We start from the raw sequence: 16,953 nt of genomic DNA on the forward strand, positions 1-16,953 counted from the left end.
TCTGGCCCAAGAGACCATACCCTTGTTTTTCTTTTTCCAGAAGGTTTTAACTCTGAGAGCATGACATCCTCATCACCAAAACTGTTAGGGTCTGTGAAGGGCTTGGGTTTTTACCCTACTTAAAAACTTAGCAAGCTAGCCTGTTACTGTTGTTTCATGGATGCTGGCAGAAGACAGATAATCAAAGGCTTTACCTTCCATGCACAGAAGCAGCATGAGGATGAAGCCAGGGGCAGTAGGGGAACTTGCACCAGTTAAGTCCCACAGCAGCCATGTTGGATGAAATGGGTATGTGCAGTGGGTTTGTATTGTAACTGAGGAACCCTACTCTTTGTTCTGGAGAGAATTGTAATATTAGTACAATCCAGAGGAATGGTCAGGGCATTAAAACAAAAAAGTTCTGGAGTTCTGATTGTGATTTTATCAGATTAGTGGATTAATATTGGGGAAAAACAGCAACCTTTATGAATTGTTGTGAGTTTTTATGTTTTTATACATTTCTAATTCTTTAAAATCATTTTTACGCATTCTTCCTTTGATAACTTTTTCTTAAAACATTTGCTTTGGAGAAGAGGAGTTTGGAAATAAATCTACAGAACTTAAAATAGAACTAGCTTCATTTGCCATAATTTTCTGATGTTGAAGAAAACCTTGAGCTGTTTAAATCAAATAGTGTGTGATACACAATATTACATTTTGTTACAAAAGAAGGGTACTTTATTTGCTTTGATTTCCTTACAGTGGTCTTTTACCTTTAAAGTTTTTGGATAAATATAGTTGTTGAGCTCAGAATGGTGCTCTTGTTTCTGTTAGGTAGAAAAAAATAGATCAACAATGGAACTCATAAGTTACCAGTTACCGAACACATTGAAAATAACTATAAAATGTTCTTCTTAACCATTTAAAATTCTTGGAAATAAATTAAACCAGAGTATTACTAGTTTTTCAAGTTATAGTTAAGTTGTATATGTATGTTTACCTGTATGCTTATAATCTGTTTCAGTCGTCACTGAATTTTGAAAAGCATTCTGAAAACTTTTCATGGACAGAAAATCGTTATGATGTGAATCGTCGACGACACAACTCTTCAGATGGCTTTGATTCTGGAATTGGACGTCCTAATGGAGGTAAAATTTGCTAAGGAACAGTAGACTTTAAGAATAATTTTCTTCACATTCTTATAAGAATGTTTTGATTGTGATTAAATCTTTAAGCATAACCATCTTCTTTGAATTTATAATACTTTACCATTATTAAATAAAGGTAACTTTGGAAGGAAAGAAAAAAATGGATGGCGTACACATGGAAGAAATGGTACTGAAAACATAAATCATCGAGGGGGATACCATGGTGGAAGTTCCCGTTCTCGTAGCAGTATTTTTCATTCTGGAAAAAGCCAGGGCCTACATGAAAACAGCATACCTGACAGTGAAACGGGGAGGAAAGAAGACAAGAGAGAACGCAAACAGTTTGAGGCTGAGGATTTTGTAAGTTTCTTATAATTTTAATACAAATGAGGTTTCTGTAAATGCTATGTAAGCATCAAGTCTCTCTCAGATTTTATCAGCACAGCTCATTTTCTACAGAGATCACACTTGACAGGTTCAATTATTTACTTATTTATTTATAAAATATTTATTTATTTATTTGGCTGCACCAGGTCTAAGTTGCAGCACGTGAGATCTTTAGTTGCGGCATGCAGGCTCTAGTTCCCTGACCAGGGATCAAACCCAGGCCCCCTGCATTGGGAGCTCGGAGTCCTAATCACTGGACTGCTAGGGAAGTCCCTCAATTATTTTTAATCCTTACATTTTGTGAGGCTTTTTGTACATAACTCTCCCCTTCCCCAGTCTTCTTCCTTCTTCCCTCCTACTTATATTCCTGTGTCTCACCGTGTGGTTTTTTAAAACTTTGGATAAATTTATGTCATTTTATTCTTCATAGCAGTTTAAACAATTTCCCTTTTCTAGAGAGTAAACATCTAATAAGATTAGCTTTAGAGTACACATTCAGTGCTCACCTCAGTTTTCTTTCTTTTTTTTTATCATCTTTATTGGGGTATAATTGCTTTACAATGGTGTGTTAATTTCTGCTTTATAACAAAGTGAATCAGTTATACATATGTTCCCATATCTCTTCCCTCTTGCGTCTCCCTCCCTCCCTCCCACCCTCCCTATCCCACCCCTCTAGGCGGTCACAAAGCACCCAGCTGATCTCCCTGTGCTATGCGGCTGCTTCCCACTAGCTATCTACCTTACATTTGGTAGTGTATATATGTCCATGCCTCTCTCTCGCTTTGTCACAGCTTACCCTTCCCACTCCCCATATCCTCAAGTCCGTTCTCCAGTAGCTCTGTGTCTTTATTCCTGTCTTACCCCTAGGTTCTTCATGACATTTTTTTTCTCTTAAATTCCATATATATGGTTAGCGTATGGTATTTGTCTTTCTCTTTCTGACTTAATTTCACTCTGTATGACAGACTCTAGGTCTATCCACCACATTACAAATAGCTCAATTGTGTTTCACCTCAGTTTTCTTTTTAATACCCTGAGCATCACTTTTTGAAATATAAATTTGTACTTTGCTTTGAAAATTGCATGTTTAACTAAACATTCAGTGATGCAAACCTAACAGAAGAGTTGAGGAATTAATTGTCTGATTTTCCTCTTCCCTGCTCTTGACCTTATGCTAAGAAAGGATGATTTCTCATATTGATGCAAAGGCTACATTCTCTTAGCATTTGCTTTTTTTTAAAAAAATTCATACTTTTTCCTCACGTAGTTGAGGATGAGGAGAATATTTAAAGACCCTTCCTTTGTTTTCTTCGACTTGGAGTGAGTGTAGATAGTAACCATTTTAATTGTTAGCAGAATAAGCAGAAAGTAAGATTTATGAATAATTAGTGTTTAGTAGTTAAGAGTTCATTATATTATGTCAGATTTTTCCGTATAGTTTTGAGATTACTTTTATTTATTTTTTTAGTTTAAAAATCCTTATTTATTTCTCTGCACCGTGTCTTAGTGGCGGCACAAGGGATCTTTAGTTGCAGCATGTGGGATCTAGTTCCCTGACCAGGGATCGAACCCTGGGCCCCTGCATTGGGAGCATGGAGTCTTAGCCACTGGACCACCAGGGAAGTCCCTGAGATTACTTTTAAAAGGATTTTTTTCTTAAACGTGAGCGTTTAAACATTTATTGTATTCTTTTTATTCCAACTTTTTTTCAGCCATCTTTAAATCCTGAGTATGAGAGAGAACCAAATCAGAATAAATCTTTAGCTGCAGGTGTATGGGGTAAGTAATTCTTGATCTATCTTTGAGGGATATAAAATGTTATTTTTAGGTTTCACTTTTGTGTTGTTTAAAATAAATAGGCTAGAATTAAACTTTCTCTTTTAAATACCTGTTTTTGATGTGCTAAGCTACAAAAAAGGTAGCACTTACCTTTTAAAAACCAAGATATTGCAGATAGGAGAAGATCTTGATTTGGATAGTTGATTTACACGTTAGTACCATTAAGTACACTCAAATATGCATTTTGAAAAAAATGGTCGTAAGTTAATGTAATGAATTAAAGTCATTTGAGAGCAGCCTGATAATCTAACGAAACAAAAAAATTTAGTTTAACTTAATTTGTAGTTTTTCAAAGTTGAAAACTTAACTGGAAAGATAAGTACTTTTAATCAATCATAGTATGATATAAAAAATTAATTTTTTTACTTATGAAAATGGTTATACATAGACAGTATTAAAAAATAATTGTATAAATTTTGCCTACCGAACTAGCCTGTTTGAAATTATTTGCCTTTTTGATTGTCAGATCTTAATGAGTTTTTCTGGTAATAACTCCCTTTTCTTTAAAACTGCTGAGAGTTTAATTTGATAGCATCTTACAGAAGATTAAACTGCACATATAGTACAACTTAGTTAGTTTTTAGAGATTCAAGTGAAGTTTAAAATAATGGAAAAAACTTAAAATATGAAGATTTGATATCTGAAAAATAAATTTAATTATTTGATACCAAATTCAGAGGTGATGTGTCCACTTTGGAACTTGTACACATGTTCATTTGTGTTTCCTATTGAAAATCAACAACTTAACAAAACAAAAGGATTGTGGCTTATGACAGCATACTAGTCCTAACAGTAAAGGCATTATTTTAAACTTTGCCACTTCCTGTGCTGTTCTTTATTGTATTTATGGGGTGATACGCTGGGGGAATTATTTTGTTTCTTTTGATCTCCCAATTTAAGGGCTTCTTGTGGGTGGGGGTGGGGGTGGTCAGACACTTTTGTTAGAACCATGTGAATGGCATTGTTTTTTCTGTATTGCAAATTAGTATTTCTGCCACTCTCCCCAGGCCTACACGCCCAGACACACACATACCCAACCAAAAAAATCTCCCAAGCTCCTCTCTTAGGTATGTTTCCTTATTATTCAGTTTTTCTGGGAACAGCTGATTGCATAAGAATATAGAACCACCTGGAAGGTGTTAAATAAAATCTCTAAGAAATTAGGAATAATTTGGATTTGATTAAAATGAAAGTAAATAAAAAATCAAGAATGTTAGTGAGCATTTGTCATATAAAACTACCTATCGATACTATTGGTACTGATCCTTGGTTAATATAATAATTTTAGAAATGATTTAAAGGCAAATACATCTTTGAAAATATTGAGAATAAAATGTATTAATATAAAGATTTTGGTTCTCCTGTTTCAGGGTTGGTCAAAGGATTTTGGGCACTAGTTGAAAAGATGTTTAAAAGGAGGATGTACTCTTTACTGTGTCTTAGGTAAACTAAAAAGTGTGTCTGCATTAGAAAAAAGAAAATGGTTAATTGTGGCTTGATTAATTGTTAAATTCCCAGTACTTCCCATAGGAATACAATGAAACTTTCATTGTATCACACTTCACTATTCCTTTCTTACTTTACCCCCTGGGTTCCCAAATATTGTTTTCCCCATTGCAACATTTAAAATAGCTATGTTCCTGAGGAAGACATGAGAGAATTTTAGGAAGGACTTCAGTAGAACTTTTCTAGTGCTACTTCCTTCCAGGTAAGTCAGAATTTAATAACGGAAATGTAATATGTATTAAAAAGCAACCACCACCAGTTTGTCCCTGAAACTGTCCTTTTGTAGATCAAAAATTGCAAGAGTCTAAACATAATATCCCAAATAAAAAATACTTTGAGTGAAAGTAGTCAGGCTATTTAAACTATAGTTAAATATAAGTTTAATTCTATTTAGATCTTAATTAGCTTTATTGGAAACACCCTACAGTTTATATCTGTAACTTCTGTAGTGTTTTGATCTTAACCAGGATCACTATTGCTTGATGCATAAGATTAATATTTACTAATTAATTTATCTCATATACCTAATAATTTAAAACTAAACAAAAATTTAAGGCACTTCAGTGTGCCTGTGAGAATTTTAAAATAATTTACCTGGGTGACTGATTTGGGTAGTGAGAAAGAGAGAGAGAAAATGATGTGTTTGTGTGTCTGTATGCAATTTGAGACATTAGTGACTATCAAATTGATTTGTGTGTTTTTAGAAGTCCTGCTGGCTATTTGTGTTGGTGTAATATGTCAGGAACATATCACTAGCAGAGCCTAGCATTTTGTGCTTAAGATACTAAATAATGAAAAACTTCAGTCACTAGTAATTAACTTAAGCATAGTCTTGTTTCAGCTCAGCGTATATATTTGTGTTTATTCCTTGAGAATTTGATGAATTTATTCCTGAGTTTTTCTCATATTTGATACAGTACTTAAGAGCATCAAGGCTCATCTTTAAGAACTGTATTCATTTTTTTAGCCTTCTAAATCAAAGTTCTAAATCAAAGCAAATTAGTGACCAGCTCTTTTTTTTTTTGGCTGTGTTGGGTCTTTGTTGCTGCATACTAGTTTTCTCTAGTTGCGTCAAGCGGGAGCTATTCTTCATTGTGGTGAGCGGGCTTCTCATTGCGGTGGCTTCTCTTGTACGGGCTCTAGGCGCACTGGCTCCAGTAGTTGTGGTGCACAGGCTCAGTAGTTGTGGCTCGTGGGGTCTAAAGCGCAGGCTCAGTAGTTGTGGTGCACGGGCTTAGTTGCTCCGTGGCATGTGGGATCTTCCCTGACCAGGGATCGAACTCGTGTCCCCTGCATTGGCAGGCGGATTCTTAACCACTGTGCTACCAGGGAAGTCCCTGGTGACCAGTTCTTAAAGGTGGGCTGTTTTTTAGAGAATTCTAATGGTATTAACCACTAGCATACAGGTTGAGAGTGACATGATTGCACTAAATGCGTTTAGGTCATGAAAACAAGTGACGTTTTTAAAGTGACCTTGTAAAAGGATTAAGAGAAGGGAGTAATCTTTATCAAATTTCTTTGTATGAAAGCATTCTGTTGGTAGATTGTTTATATATTGATATGACTACACTTTCCTTCAGTGTCTTATATGAAAACAATTGTTAACATTATAACAAGAAGAAAAAGGTAATGCAACACATGTTCAAGGTTGAGAAGGAAAAATTAATAGTTTGATTAGACAACTTGACACAAGTAAATTTTATTTGGTCAGAGTTACACATAGCGTTCATCATTTAAGTTTTTGTTTTAGAAATATATTTACTTAAGCCCACTCTTTTTTCATACGAGTAACATGGGGACCTTGTTAAAGGAAAGAATAGCATACTCCTGCTTTGACATAAATTATGTTAGTGAAACTCACTTGATTAAAACTCTCATATTACTATAAAACAAAAGATCTGTACATTAAATTAAAAATTCAAAACCAGCAAAATTCAAACAACATCAATCTGTATAAAAATCTTAAAATATTTTTGTTTTAAAATTAGTGTTCAACTGGATTTAATTGCTGTGGTACTGATTGTTTGCTTTTGATATTTGTATGTTATTGTATCTTATGTGGTTAAGTTTCTTCTTCAAATTAGTGTGAAAACTTAATTAAAATACTGTTTATCCTTCCCTTGGCTGTATGCTTTTATTCACACATTAAAGTTGCCTCTTATGTCAAGATGAGCAAATTAAATTATTAACTGGCATCACTGTGATGGTGAGGGAAAGGGCGGACCCCTGACTTAGTAGTGAACACTTACAAGCCTCTTAATTTTGACCATTCAGTACAGACTTGTTATTAGTATTTTAGTTGGAGATAGTATACATTTTGAAGTATCTGACCTAGCAATACTTTAATTTCCATTTTCTCCAGTAGTATAATATAGTGGTTAAGTGCATTGGTTTTGGCATCAGATAGGTCTGGACCCTAATGTTAGGTCTTTTACTTATTAGTTATTTAGACTTTGGGAAGACTACTTAATCTCTGAGTGATTTTCTTGTCTGTGAAATGAGAAGGATCACTGAACTGACACTAATGGAAAAAGCACTGTTAATATTAAATTGTCTACTGTGTCATATCCTTGGTCATGTCACAGGTGTTTAATACATGTTAGTTAATTATGTTGAAATCCAATAAGTGAGGGAGATTCTGGTACATTTAATAAAAGGCAAAAAGTGTCCTAAGTGATAGATTGAAAAATAAAAGTAAAAACTGATTGAATCAGAATGTATATGTGTATGTATAAGGCAACTATATGGAGAGTATAGTTAAAGACAGAAAAGAAGATGAGGAATTGAGATGTCAGCTCTGACTTATGTCTGCCCAGCTTACTTTGTATCAATATTATACATGGCAGTATTTTAATTCTAATCTTTCTTCAAAGGCTTGAGCCTTTCCCCTCCACCATTGGCTTTGGATTTAAAGGAACAAAACTAATTATAACATTCAAAGATACTGGGAGAGCATGAAATAACAAGATAATAAAAGGATATTTAAAGTCAGTTATTATCAGATCACAGTTGTCTATGAGGATAGAGGGAAATAATGATATGAAAATCCAAAACATTTGCCTTTAGATATTTTGAAGGCAATTTGAATAAGAGTAACTGTTTATATGAGCTTGATAATAAGCACATATGACTTATAGAAGGAAGTCACCAAAGTCACTTACTTTCTAATTCTTGTTTATAAGTGTTAAAGTCTTTCATCAATACATAAATTTTCTCTTTAAAAAAATGAACAATTTGGGTCTTTTTCATGTAGTTTACCAGTTGATAAAGTAAATGGAGAAAGTGTAGGAGTCGTCGTTGGATACTGTTTGAATCCAACAGATTCAACACTTTAACTCAGAAGGTTTATGTGAGGAGAATTTGTAGAGATAATCTATGAATAGATGAGCCAGTTTATAAGTAATATAAATGAGGCAAATTTAAGTTACTAGTGCTGCCATCACCTTTTCCATTACTTATATGTGATAATTACTATCAAGAACTAACTTTCCCTCCCTCCCCTCCTTCCTCCCCTCCTCCCTCTGCCCCCATTCGTTCTTCTTGGCTTGTTTGTTCTTGTATTGATATTTAACACATTCTTATTAATTCAGGCTCTCAGGGTGTCTCCCGATCAAAAGCAGAGTCTCTGGAGTCCAAGTCCTCGATTTTGGTCAGTCAGTCTCATGATACCAGCACTTCAATAACCAGCAGCTGCTGGTCTTGGAGAGTCTCTCTGGAGAGGCTGCAGCTTACCCTGGGGACATAGACACACTGGTGGCACACACACTTGGGAACACTCTACCGCGTGAACACCACTGCTGGTGGCCGCCATCTGGCCCATTAGATTAAGAACACTGCTTGTTCTTAAACATGCAGGTTTATGTAGTATGTTCAGCATAGTTATATAGGATATAGGTTAGTCTTTATTAAAGGTGTTTATTTCTTTTATAATCTTTCTCATCTTCCATACTCTCGTGGATTTTAGGTTTCAATTTTAGGTTTAAAATTCTTGAAAAAGGACACCTTTAATTTGAAATACAATTGGAAACCTATTACAGTAGAGATTGTATATGACTTCTGGACATTTTTTCTAGTATTTGGTTTAAAGAAAACATTTTACTGCAACTCTGAGACAGGAACTCTTTTTCATTTTACAGATGAGACATTAACTAGTGAGGTTAGAGCAAGTATTAAAATTCTGTAAATCTGGCACAAAAACACATGGTCTTAACCTCTGTACTATTTGACTGTGAATACTTTGTAAGTACATCAGCACTATGTCTGCTTCTCTTTCCTCCCAATCCCTATCATCATCTTTTAGGTACATTTATCATCTTTTACTTTACTACCTCTCTTCTATGACTGATTTCTTCAGCTTCGCCCTTCTTCTTTATAGGATTTTCTCTCATTCTTTGCACTGAAGACCTCTTTGAGGAAACTGTAAGAATATTTCTTGCTCTTAGGTGTCTAGAAAACCTGTTTTAGGAAAGGTGAACTTTGTAGTCAGGAATTATATTGAGGCTTAAACAATGCCTGCTTGCTTATCTGTTCTCCTCTTCTGGTTTTGATCAATGATGATTTACATATAAAAATATTTTTTTTCTTCTTGTACCTTCTGCCTTCAGTGTGGGATCATTTTACTTCTGCCTAAAGTATCAATACGTTGTTTAGGATTTACTTTAGTAAAGATCTTTTCTTGGTGATTGAGATTGATTTTTGTCTTAAAAGATTTCATTTCTGTCTTCTGCCTTATATGGCACTTCCAAGTCCCAGTTCTACAATCTAGGATTCTACAGGGCAGATTAGTCTCCCTCCTCAGCTGTTGGGTTCCTTTGTGCACACACTCTAAGCTGAAGTTTTTTCCTTTACTTCACTCTCTGGAAATATGTGTTGAGGTCATCCATTGCTGATGAACCTTCTCCTGTTCTTTCTTCTTTTTTAAATAAATTTATTTATTTATTTTTGGTTGCGTTGGGTCTTCGCTGCTGTGCACGGGCTTTCTCTAGTTGCGGCGAGCGGGGGCTACTCTTCGTTGCGGTGCACGGGCTTCTCATTGTGGTGGCTTCTCTTGTTGCAGAGCATGGGCTCTAGGCGTGTGGGCTTCAGTGGTTGCAGCACATGGGCTTAGTTGCTCCGAGGCATGTGGGATCTTCCCGGAACAGGGATCGAACCTGTGTCCCCTGCATTGGCAGGTGGCTTCTTAACCACTGCGCCACCAGGGAAGTCCCCTTCTCCTCTTTACTGTTGTATTTGTTTTCCTCCCTTATAGTAATTCTAACATAAGGATCTAGAAGAGAAAGAAGATAAACTTGTGTGCTTAGTTTGTAATACTGGAATAGAAGTCTTCATCAGTCATGTTTGAACTTATTTAATTGTGCTGTACTGAAAGAAACATCCCCTGCTTTAATACTTGAATTCCTCTGAGATCAGACCTTGCAGGCTCTTACTACCTTTTGCATTTCCCAGCATCAGTCAGTCATTCTTCAGATTCCTGAGCTTCATTTAATTTAGATTTTGAGTACCAGACTGTTAAGATTTTATCTTATATTTTAATTTAAAGAATTGCTAATTTCAAGAACTTTAGTTATGCTGTAACCATCTGTTTACCAGAAGTAATTGTAACTTAAACTGTTTAGCACTATTTCTAGCGTTCTTCATTGGCCTCTGTTTGAGATCATTATTCTTCATTTTCATTTTGACTTCATTTTGTTTTTCAGAAAAACTATATATTGGTGATGTAATTTGTGTCCTTATGTGCCTGAAAATATCTTTCTTAGCCTTAATATCTTGGGCCTTTGTAGGCAGCTGAGCAGTTGGAATGTTTGCCCTAGTAGATGAACATTCAGTGTTTAACTTTCAGAAAGATGAATCTTTTCTCACTTTGCTTTAGGTTCTTGTTGTGTTGGTTTGTTTGGTTTTTTTGGCCGTACCACACGGCTTGCGGTATCTTAGTTCCCTGACCAGGGATTGAACTTGGGCCCTGGCAGTGAAAGCGCTGAGTCCTAACCACTGGACTGCCAAGGAATTGCCAGGTCCTTGTTCTTTAATCCTTTAGCATTACAGTAAATGACATACCATATAAGGTCGATAGTTTGAAGAGTTCGAAGTTCCAGATGGACTTCAAGAGTCCCTCCATGTCCCTAGGAGTCCTTGTTTAGTTTAGTTTTTGAGATAATGCAGTAGGAAGTTTGGTTTGTTTGACACAGGGCATCATCATATATATCTGTGCTACTCACCATCTCACAGAGTTGTATCTTAAGCTAATTTTAATTTAGTTTTTCTGCGATTTCTTTCTTTGAGTTAATTCTTTTCTTCTAAACTCTCCAACTGTGAAACTGATGCTTTCAGAGTTTTTCTAAGGGAAGAAAGACATACGTCTCTGCCATAATTGTGAATATGCTCACTGTAACATCTGTTTGATTACACATTGACTGATTAAACTCTAGGAGTAATTTTTCATATTTTAGCAACTGTGGGTGTACTGAGAAAAGCTTTCAGTTAGCGAGTATTATTTCTAGTACTATCTTCAGAAGCCAGGACTGAGTTGGATCCCCTGTGACTTACACAATGCCTTCTGTGTAGTTTGGATGGCCAGTAAATATTTGAATGAATTGGTATTATGAAAACAATTCCCCTTTTCATTAGTCATAACTTAAGTAGGAATTTAGAAATAGAGGGACTGTAGTTTCTTTCTAATTAGTAATAACTTTATGAGTGAGATAAAAAGAATGAAGGAATTAGGAAAATTCTCTTTTCAAAATGGAGAAGAGGAAAATATATTTTATATTTCAAGTCTTAAGAGCCATTAGAATGAAATTTGTAATTTAAAAAAAATAATGAAAAGTATGCTAGAATGTAGTTAATTTTGGCTGGGTCATAGTTAACCATTCTAGGAAACTAGCTGAATTCATCTTTGTTACTTGACATTGCTCAATTCTTGCTATGATTTGTTTGATTGTTTTAGCTTTATTTCTCAAGCAGGAATATAGTTCATAATTATTTTAGTCAGGAAGCAGCTGTAACTTTTAAATATAATCAAGTTTGGAATATACGATTCTTTTGGTAGTTTAATTTTATGCTAAAATTTAAACTGTGTAACTATTGCTCGCGCTTTATTTATGCAGAATATCCCCCGAATCCTAAATCTAGAACTCAAAGGATGCTGGTCATTAAGAAAGGTAATACAAAAGACTTACAGCTATCTGGATTCCCAGTAGTAGGAAATCTTCAGTCACAACCAGTTAAGAATGGGACTGGTCCAAGTGTTTATAAAGGCTTAGTCCCTAAACCTGCTGCTCCACCTACAAAAGTAAGTTCTAAGTTGTTAAACGTGCAAGTTTTAAGTTGATTATCAATTGAATTACTTTGACAAAAAAAATTTCACGTTGAAGTGTGGGGGTATTGGTGGGCTGCTGATTTCTAAGTGGAAAGCGTCGTTGGCCCACTGTGTGTCATTGATTTTAATTGTCTTGTAAGTGGCTTGTGTGTTTGTCCATGTATGTTTTATTATTTTAGTAGTCAGTAGTAAATGAAATCTATAAATACTTGTTTTGCAAGATGTATCTGTGATATATTTACTTAATAATAATGTATAAAATGCTCTGTCCTTCGTGTTCAGTTTTAGGTTTTTGAAACTCGGTCACTTGTGTTTTCTTGGTATTACGCAAAAGAAACCTAACTTAAGGTTTATAAAACTTTGAAAAAACAGCAATGTAGTTAGATGTTTTATCTGAATACCAGGTTTTGATTTTATTTGTAAAAAAAAGATGGAAGAGAACCATGTAGAAATGATTAAGGTATAATACAAAAATAATTGTTTTTATGAGCCACATTTAGTCATCTTTATGTGTTCAGTTTGTTTTCTCTCTCTTCTATGTACTCTGTTTTAGATACACATTAACGTTTGTGTGTTTTTCTTTAGCCTACACAGTGGAAAAGCCAAACTAAAGAAAATAAAGTTGGGACTTCTTTCCCTCATGAGTCTACATATGGTGTCGGAAACTTTAATACTTTTAAATCAACTGCCAAGAATTTTAGTCCATCAACAACTTCAGTGAAAGAGGTATGGCATTTAAAATTACTCCTGAGTCGGGCTTCCCGGGTGGCGCAGTGGTTGAGAGTCCACCTGCCGATGCAGGGGACACGGGTTCGTGCCCCGGTCCGGAAAGATCCCACATGCTGCGGAGCGCCTGGGCCCGTGAGCCATGGCCGCTGGGCCTGCGCATCCAGAGCCTGTGCTTCGCAACGGGAGAGGCCACAACAGTGAGAGGCCCGAGTACCGCAAAAAAAAAAAAAAAAAAAAATTACTCCCGAGGAGCGAAATGTGTCTTAATCATGGTAATTTAATTAACAGTGAACAAAAGGCATAGATGCATTAAATGAATGCATTAAAATGAGATATTTTAGTTCTTTCAGAAAACTTGATTCAGATACTTCCCTCCGTTTGCTAACTTTTTTTGCAGTTTAAGTAGGGATAATTTTTAAAATTTCTAACAAAATTTCCAAATGTCCTAAAATGTAGAGAAAATCATACAGTGAAACACCCATATACTTATCAACCAGAAAGAGTAATTTTTAAGAGAAGAATTATGAAAACGGGTATTTTGACTTTTGACACAGAGTTATGCTATGCTGTCTGATTGAACCTTGACTAAAAATAAGGATTTTTATTATATAATCTTCTTTTGGGGATGATGGACACTAAGAGAGGGCAGAGAGGAGGAAGAAGAGGGAAAGGTGCATATTATTATTTTACTGACCTTGAAGTAGCTTACGTGTTTCTTTCTCATTTGGCCAGCTTTCTGAAACTTGTAGATCAGGGACTTCCCTGCCCAGTTCAGGGTCAAAAGACACTTGTGACTGTATTGTTATAACTGAGATTGGTCTGGGTACTATAGTGGAACATTATAACCCCTCATATACTAGTTCTCAATCATAGAATTTTAGAACTCTGATGGAAGGACAAGCATTCTCAGCTGGTCGGTTGTGGCTTAAATTCTGTAGACGTTATTGCCAACAGTTAAGCATTTTGGTTTATTCCCATGGCTTAAAATACCTGTGACACAGAATTCTAACATTCTCTTTTCTTTTGTACTCCACTGTCAAAATGGACTCCAGTACATGTTCTGTTACTGTCCCCTCCTGCTCTTCCACAAAAGTTTTCCCTCGTAAAACACTATCTGATAAACTCAATGTGTACCTGTGTGTAAAGAATTATAATACGTATGGGAAGCTGTTACGAACCTTAGAACTCTGTGGAACACAATTTTAAAAACTGCTTTTTTTTTTGAATTATAGAAATGTTTAAGCAGTTTCAGGATTCATTTTATAAAATAGTATTTAAAGTCCTAATTTAGAATCATAGTTCTTGGTATTATCACACCTTAATTGTTTTGGGGATAAAATTTTTATGTTTACTCATTCAGTAGGATAGATAAAAATGGCAGTCATAGTGGAAAACAGAGTTTAAAATAGAATTTAAAATCAATTTTGTATTGGGAAGAAGGTGAAAAAGAAAGTTATGGTAGTTGTAAACTTTATATTGATATTAGTTCTCTGTCTACATTTATCAACATTTTTGATTTTTTTTCTTAGTGTAATCGCTCAAATTCCTCTTCACCTGTTGACAAACTTAATCAGCAGCCTCGTCTAACCAAACTGACACGTATGCGCACTGATAAGAAGAGTGAATTTTTGAAAGCATTGAAAAGGGACAGAGTAGAAGAGGAACATGAAGATGAAAGCCATGCGGGCTCAGAAAAGGTAATTGAACTTGCAGTGTAATTCTTGGTTTGACATTAGCATGTCATTGGAATAGGTGGGCCAACATTATTTATTTAGGACCTTTGAATATTTTCATATTTCTGAAAGCAAGGCTAGCTAGCTATTTGCATAAATAATGAATTCATTTCTAAAATAGATTTTTCTTACTCTGTAGTTCCTGAGCAAAAATGAAATTAAAAAAAATTCCCGTTCATGTTCGTGTTTTCCCCATCTTGCCTACCTTTATTTATCCTGTTAGTTTTCTCTTTATTGAATAGATGTGAATACATAGAGTCAGAAAGCTGTTGGTACCCTTCACAACTTAGTTTTACATCTTATGAAATTGTCTCCTAAATGATTATATAATCATTACAGTTGTTTTATCAATGAAAATCTAACCAGGATCTATTAAAGTTTTTTTTTTAAACAATTCTATTCTCTAACTCATTTTTCTTAACCCTTCAAAAATCAGGATGACGACTCATTTAATTTGCATAACAGCAATAGTACTCACCAAGAAAGGGATATAAACCGAAACTTTGATGAAAATGAAATTCCACAAGAGAATGGCAATGCCTCGGTAATTTCCCAACAGATTCGGTCTTCAACCTTCCCACAAACTGATGTTCTTTCTAGTTCACTTGAAGCAGAACACAGGTTAGTGTTTTTGCGTTTGTCTCTACCCAGAATTTTGATTTTATTATAGAAAGTTGATTTATTTTTTAACAGCTTCATTGAGATATAATTTATATACTATAAATTTTTTACTCAATTCACTAATTTTTGGTGTATTTGTGTAACTGTCACCACAGTCTAATTTTAGAACATTTCTTTCACTCCAAAAAGAAACACTGTGCTCATTTACAGTTACTCCTCATTGTTACTCTCTGTCCTTAGGTAACCACCAGTCTGCTTTCAGTAATACTTTATCAAGGTTCATCCATGGTGTATAGCATGTGTTTCTCTGAAAATTGAGTGATATTTCTTTTCCATGGCTTCAAATTTTCTGTAATTTTTTTTTTTTTTTTTTTTTTTTGATTGCGGAATCTCAGTTCCCAAACCAGGGATCGAACCTGGGCCACAGTAGTGAAAGCCTGAATCCTAACCATTAGGCCACCAGTGAACTCCCTGTAAACTTTGATTCTTAAGTTACATACACATTTAAGTACTCATATTGCTTGATTTAACAACTTAGGCATCAGTGATACAGTTCTCAAGGATGACAGTTTTTTTGTTAAAAAATATATGAAATAGGCACATATATTACTATTATTATCAAGTTTCAGTATGTCGTCAAGGTATTGAGGATAGCTTCAACATCAGAGGGGTAGTTGTTACCTTGTCTAAGCACCAAATGAATTAATAGAAATGAGTGCCAGAGAAATTCAAGGGAGTTTTGGGGTAGATAGCATTATGGTTTGAGTACCAGTCAGAGTTTTAATTGGGACCTAAATTAAATCTTAAAGGGTGAGACGGTACGGGCAAGGGTACTGGGTAGTCATTTTGGAATAAAAAGGGGCATGAAAGGATATTTAGAGTTGAACACATACCTAGTTTGTTTTAGGGTTAGTGAATAGAATATCTTGACAGGAGTGTGGAGTCCTTAATGGAATTAGAGATAAATTGAAAAGGCAGGGCCTTAGAGATCTATTCAAGCTCTTTCAATGCTTCAGATGAAGAAATAGCTCAGGGAAGTGAACAGATTAGCCTGTGTCTTATACCTGGTTTGTGGAGAGTAGGATTTGTGACCCAGTCTTCCACTTCTAGTCCTGTCCTTTTTCTAATGTAAGGAATTTGAATTTGTGGTCATGGTGTTAAGGTTAAGGAGTTTGTTCTTTAGGAAGTGGGAAGCCATTGAAAATATTTAGTGGAGGGTGGTAATTGTGAAAATGGTATCAGGGTGATTTGGTAATAATTTGAAAGAGAATGGGAAGAAATGCTAATGAAAAGGCAAAGTGCAGATCACTGTTGTGGTGTATTCCTAATTGTGGGGAATAGGGAAATACAGAGTTTTTGTTTTGAAAGCTATTCTAGAAACAGTTAACAGTTACAGCCCTTGGAGGGAAGTGGAAAGAGGAGAGAATAGACAGTTAGGAATACTTGTTTTTCATAAAATTCGAAATAATTTGTTCCATCTGCATTATTATTTAGTTATGATTCAGTTTTTAAAAGTGAAACAAGTAAAAGTAAGGATCTAGTGAAAGGTGTGAGATTGGTTTTACCAGTCTTGATCTGTAGACTCTGGACTGGGTGGCATTGAGAATGGAAGTGCCATTCCACAGGGAGGCCATAGGTTACAGTGAAGACAAAGCATTAAATGATTAAAAGAAATGTGAGAAATAGTAATTAACAG

General features: G+C 35.2%; 1 protein-coding gene across 3 annotated transcripts in view; it reads left to right on the plus strand.

Moving 5' to 3' along the window:
* The window catches only part of GPBP1 (GC-rich promoter binding protein 1), a 72,570-nt gene that overhangs the window by 45,197 nt on the left and 10,420 nt on the right, over positions 1-16,953 (plus strand). For all 3 annotated transcript variants that reach the window (XM_067730718.1, XM_067730719.1, XM_067730720.1), the window contains 7 exons: positions 1,004-1,127; positions 1,264-1,487; positions 3,227-3,293; positions 11,963-12,147; positions 12,760-12,900; positions 14,433-14,600; positions 15,073-15,257. In XM_067730718.1, the coding sequence (XP_067586819.1) occupies positions 1,004-1,127; positions 1,264-1,487; positions 3,227-3,293; positions 11,963-12,147; positions 12,760-12,900; positions 14,433-14,600; positions 15,073-15,257 (1,094 nt within the window). The remainder of the gene's footprint in view (positions 1-1,003; positions 1,128-1,263; positions 1,488-3,226; positions 3,294-11,962; positions 12,148-12,759; positions 12,901-14,432; positions 14,601-15,072; positions 15,258-16,953) is intronic.

Source organism: Pseudorca crassidens, chromosome 3, assembly GCF_039906515.1.
Source record: "Pseudorca crassidens isolate mPseCra1 chromosome 3, mPseCra1.hap1, whole genome shotgun sequence".
In the NCBI taxonomy this organism is placed as follows: Eukaryota; Metazoa; Chordata; class Mammalia; order Artiodactyla; family Delphinidae; genus Pseudorca; species Pseudorca crassidens.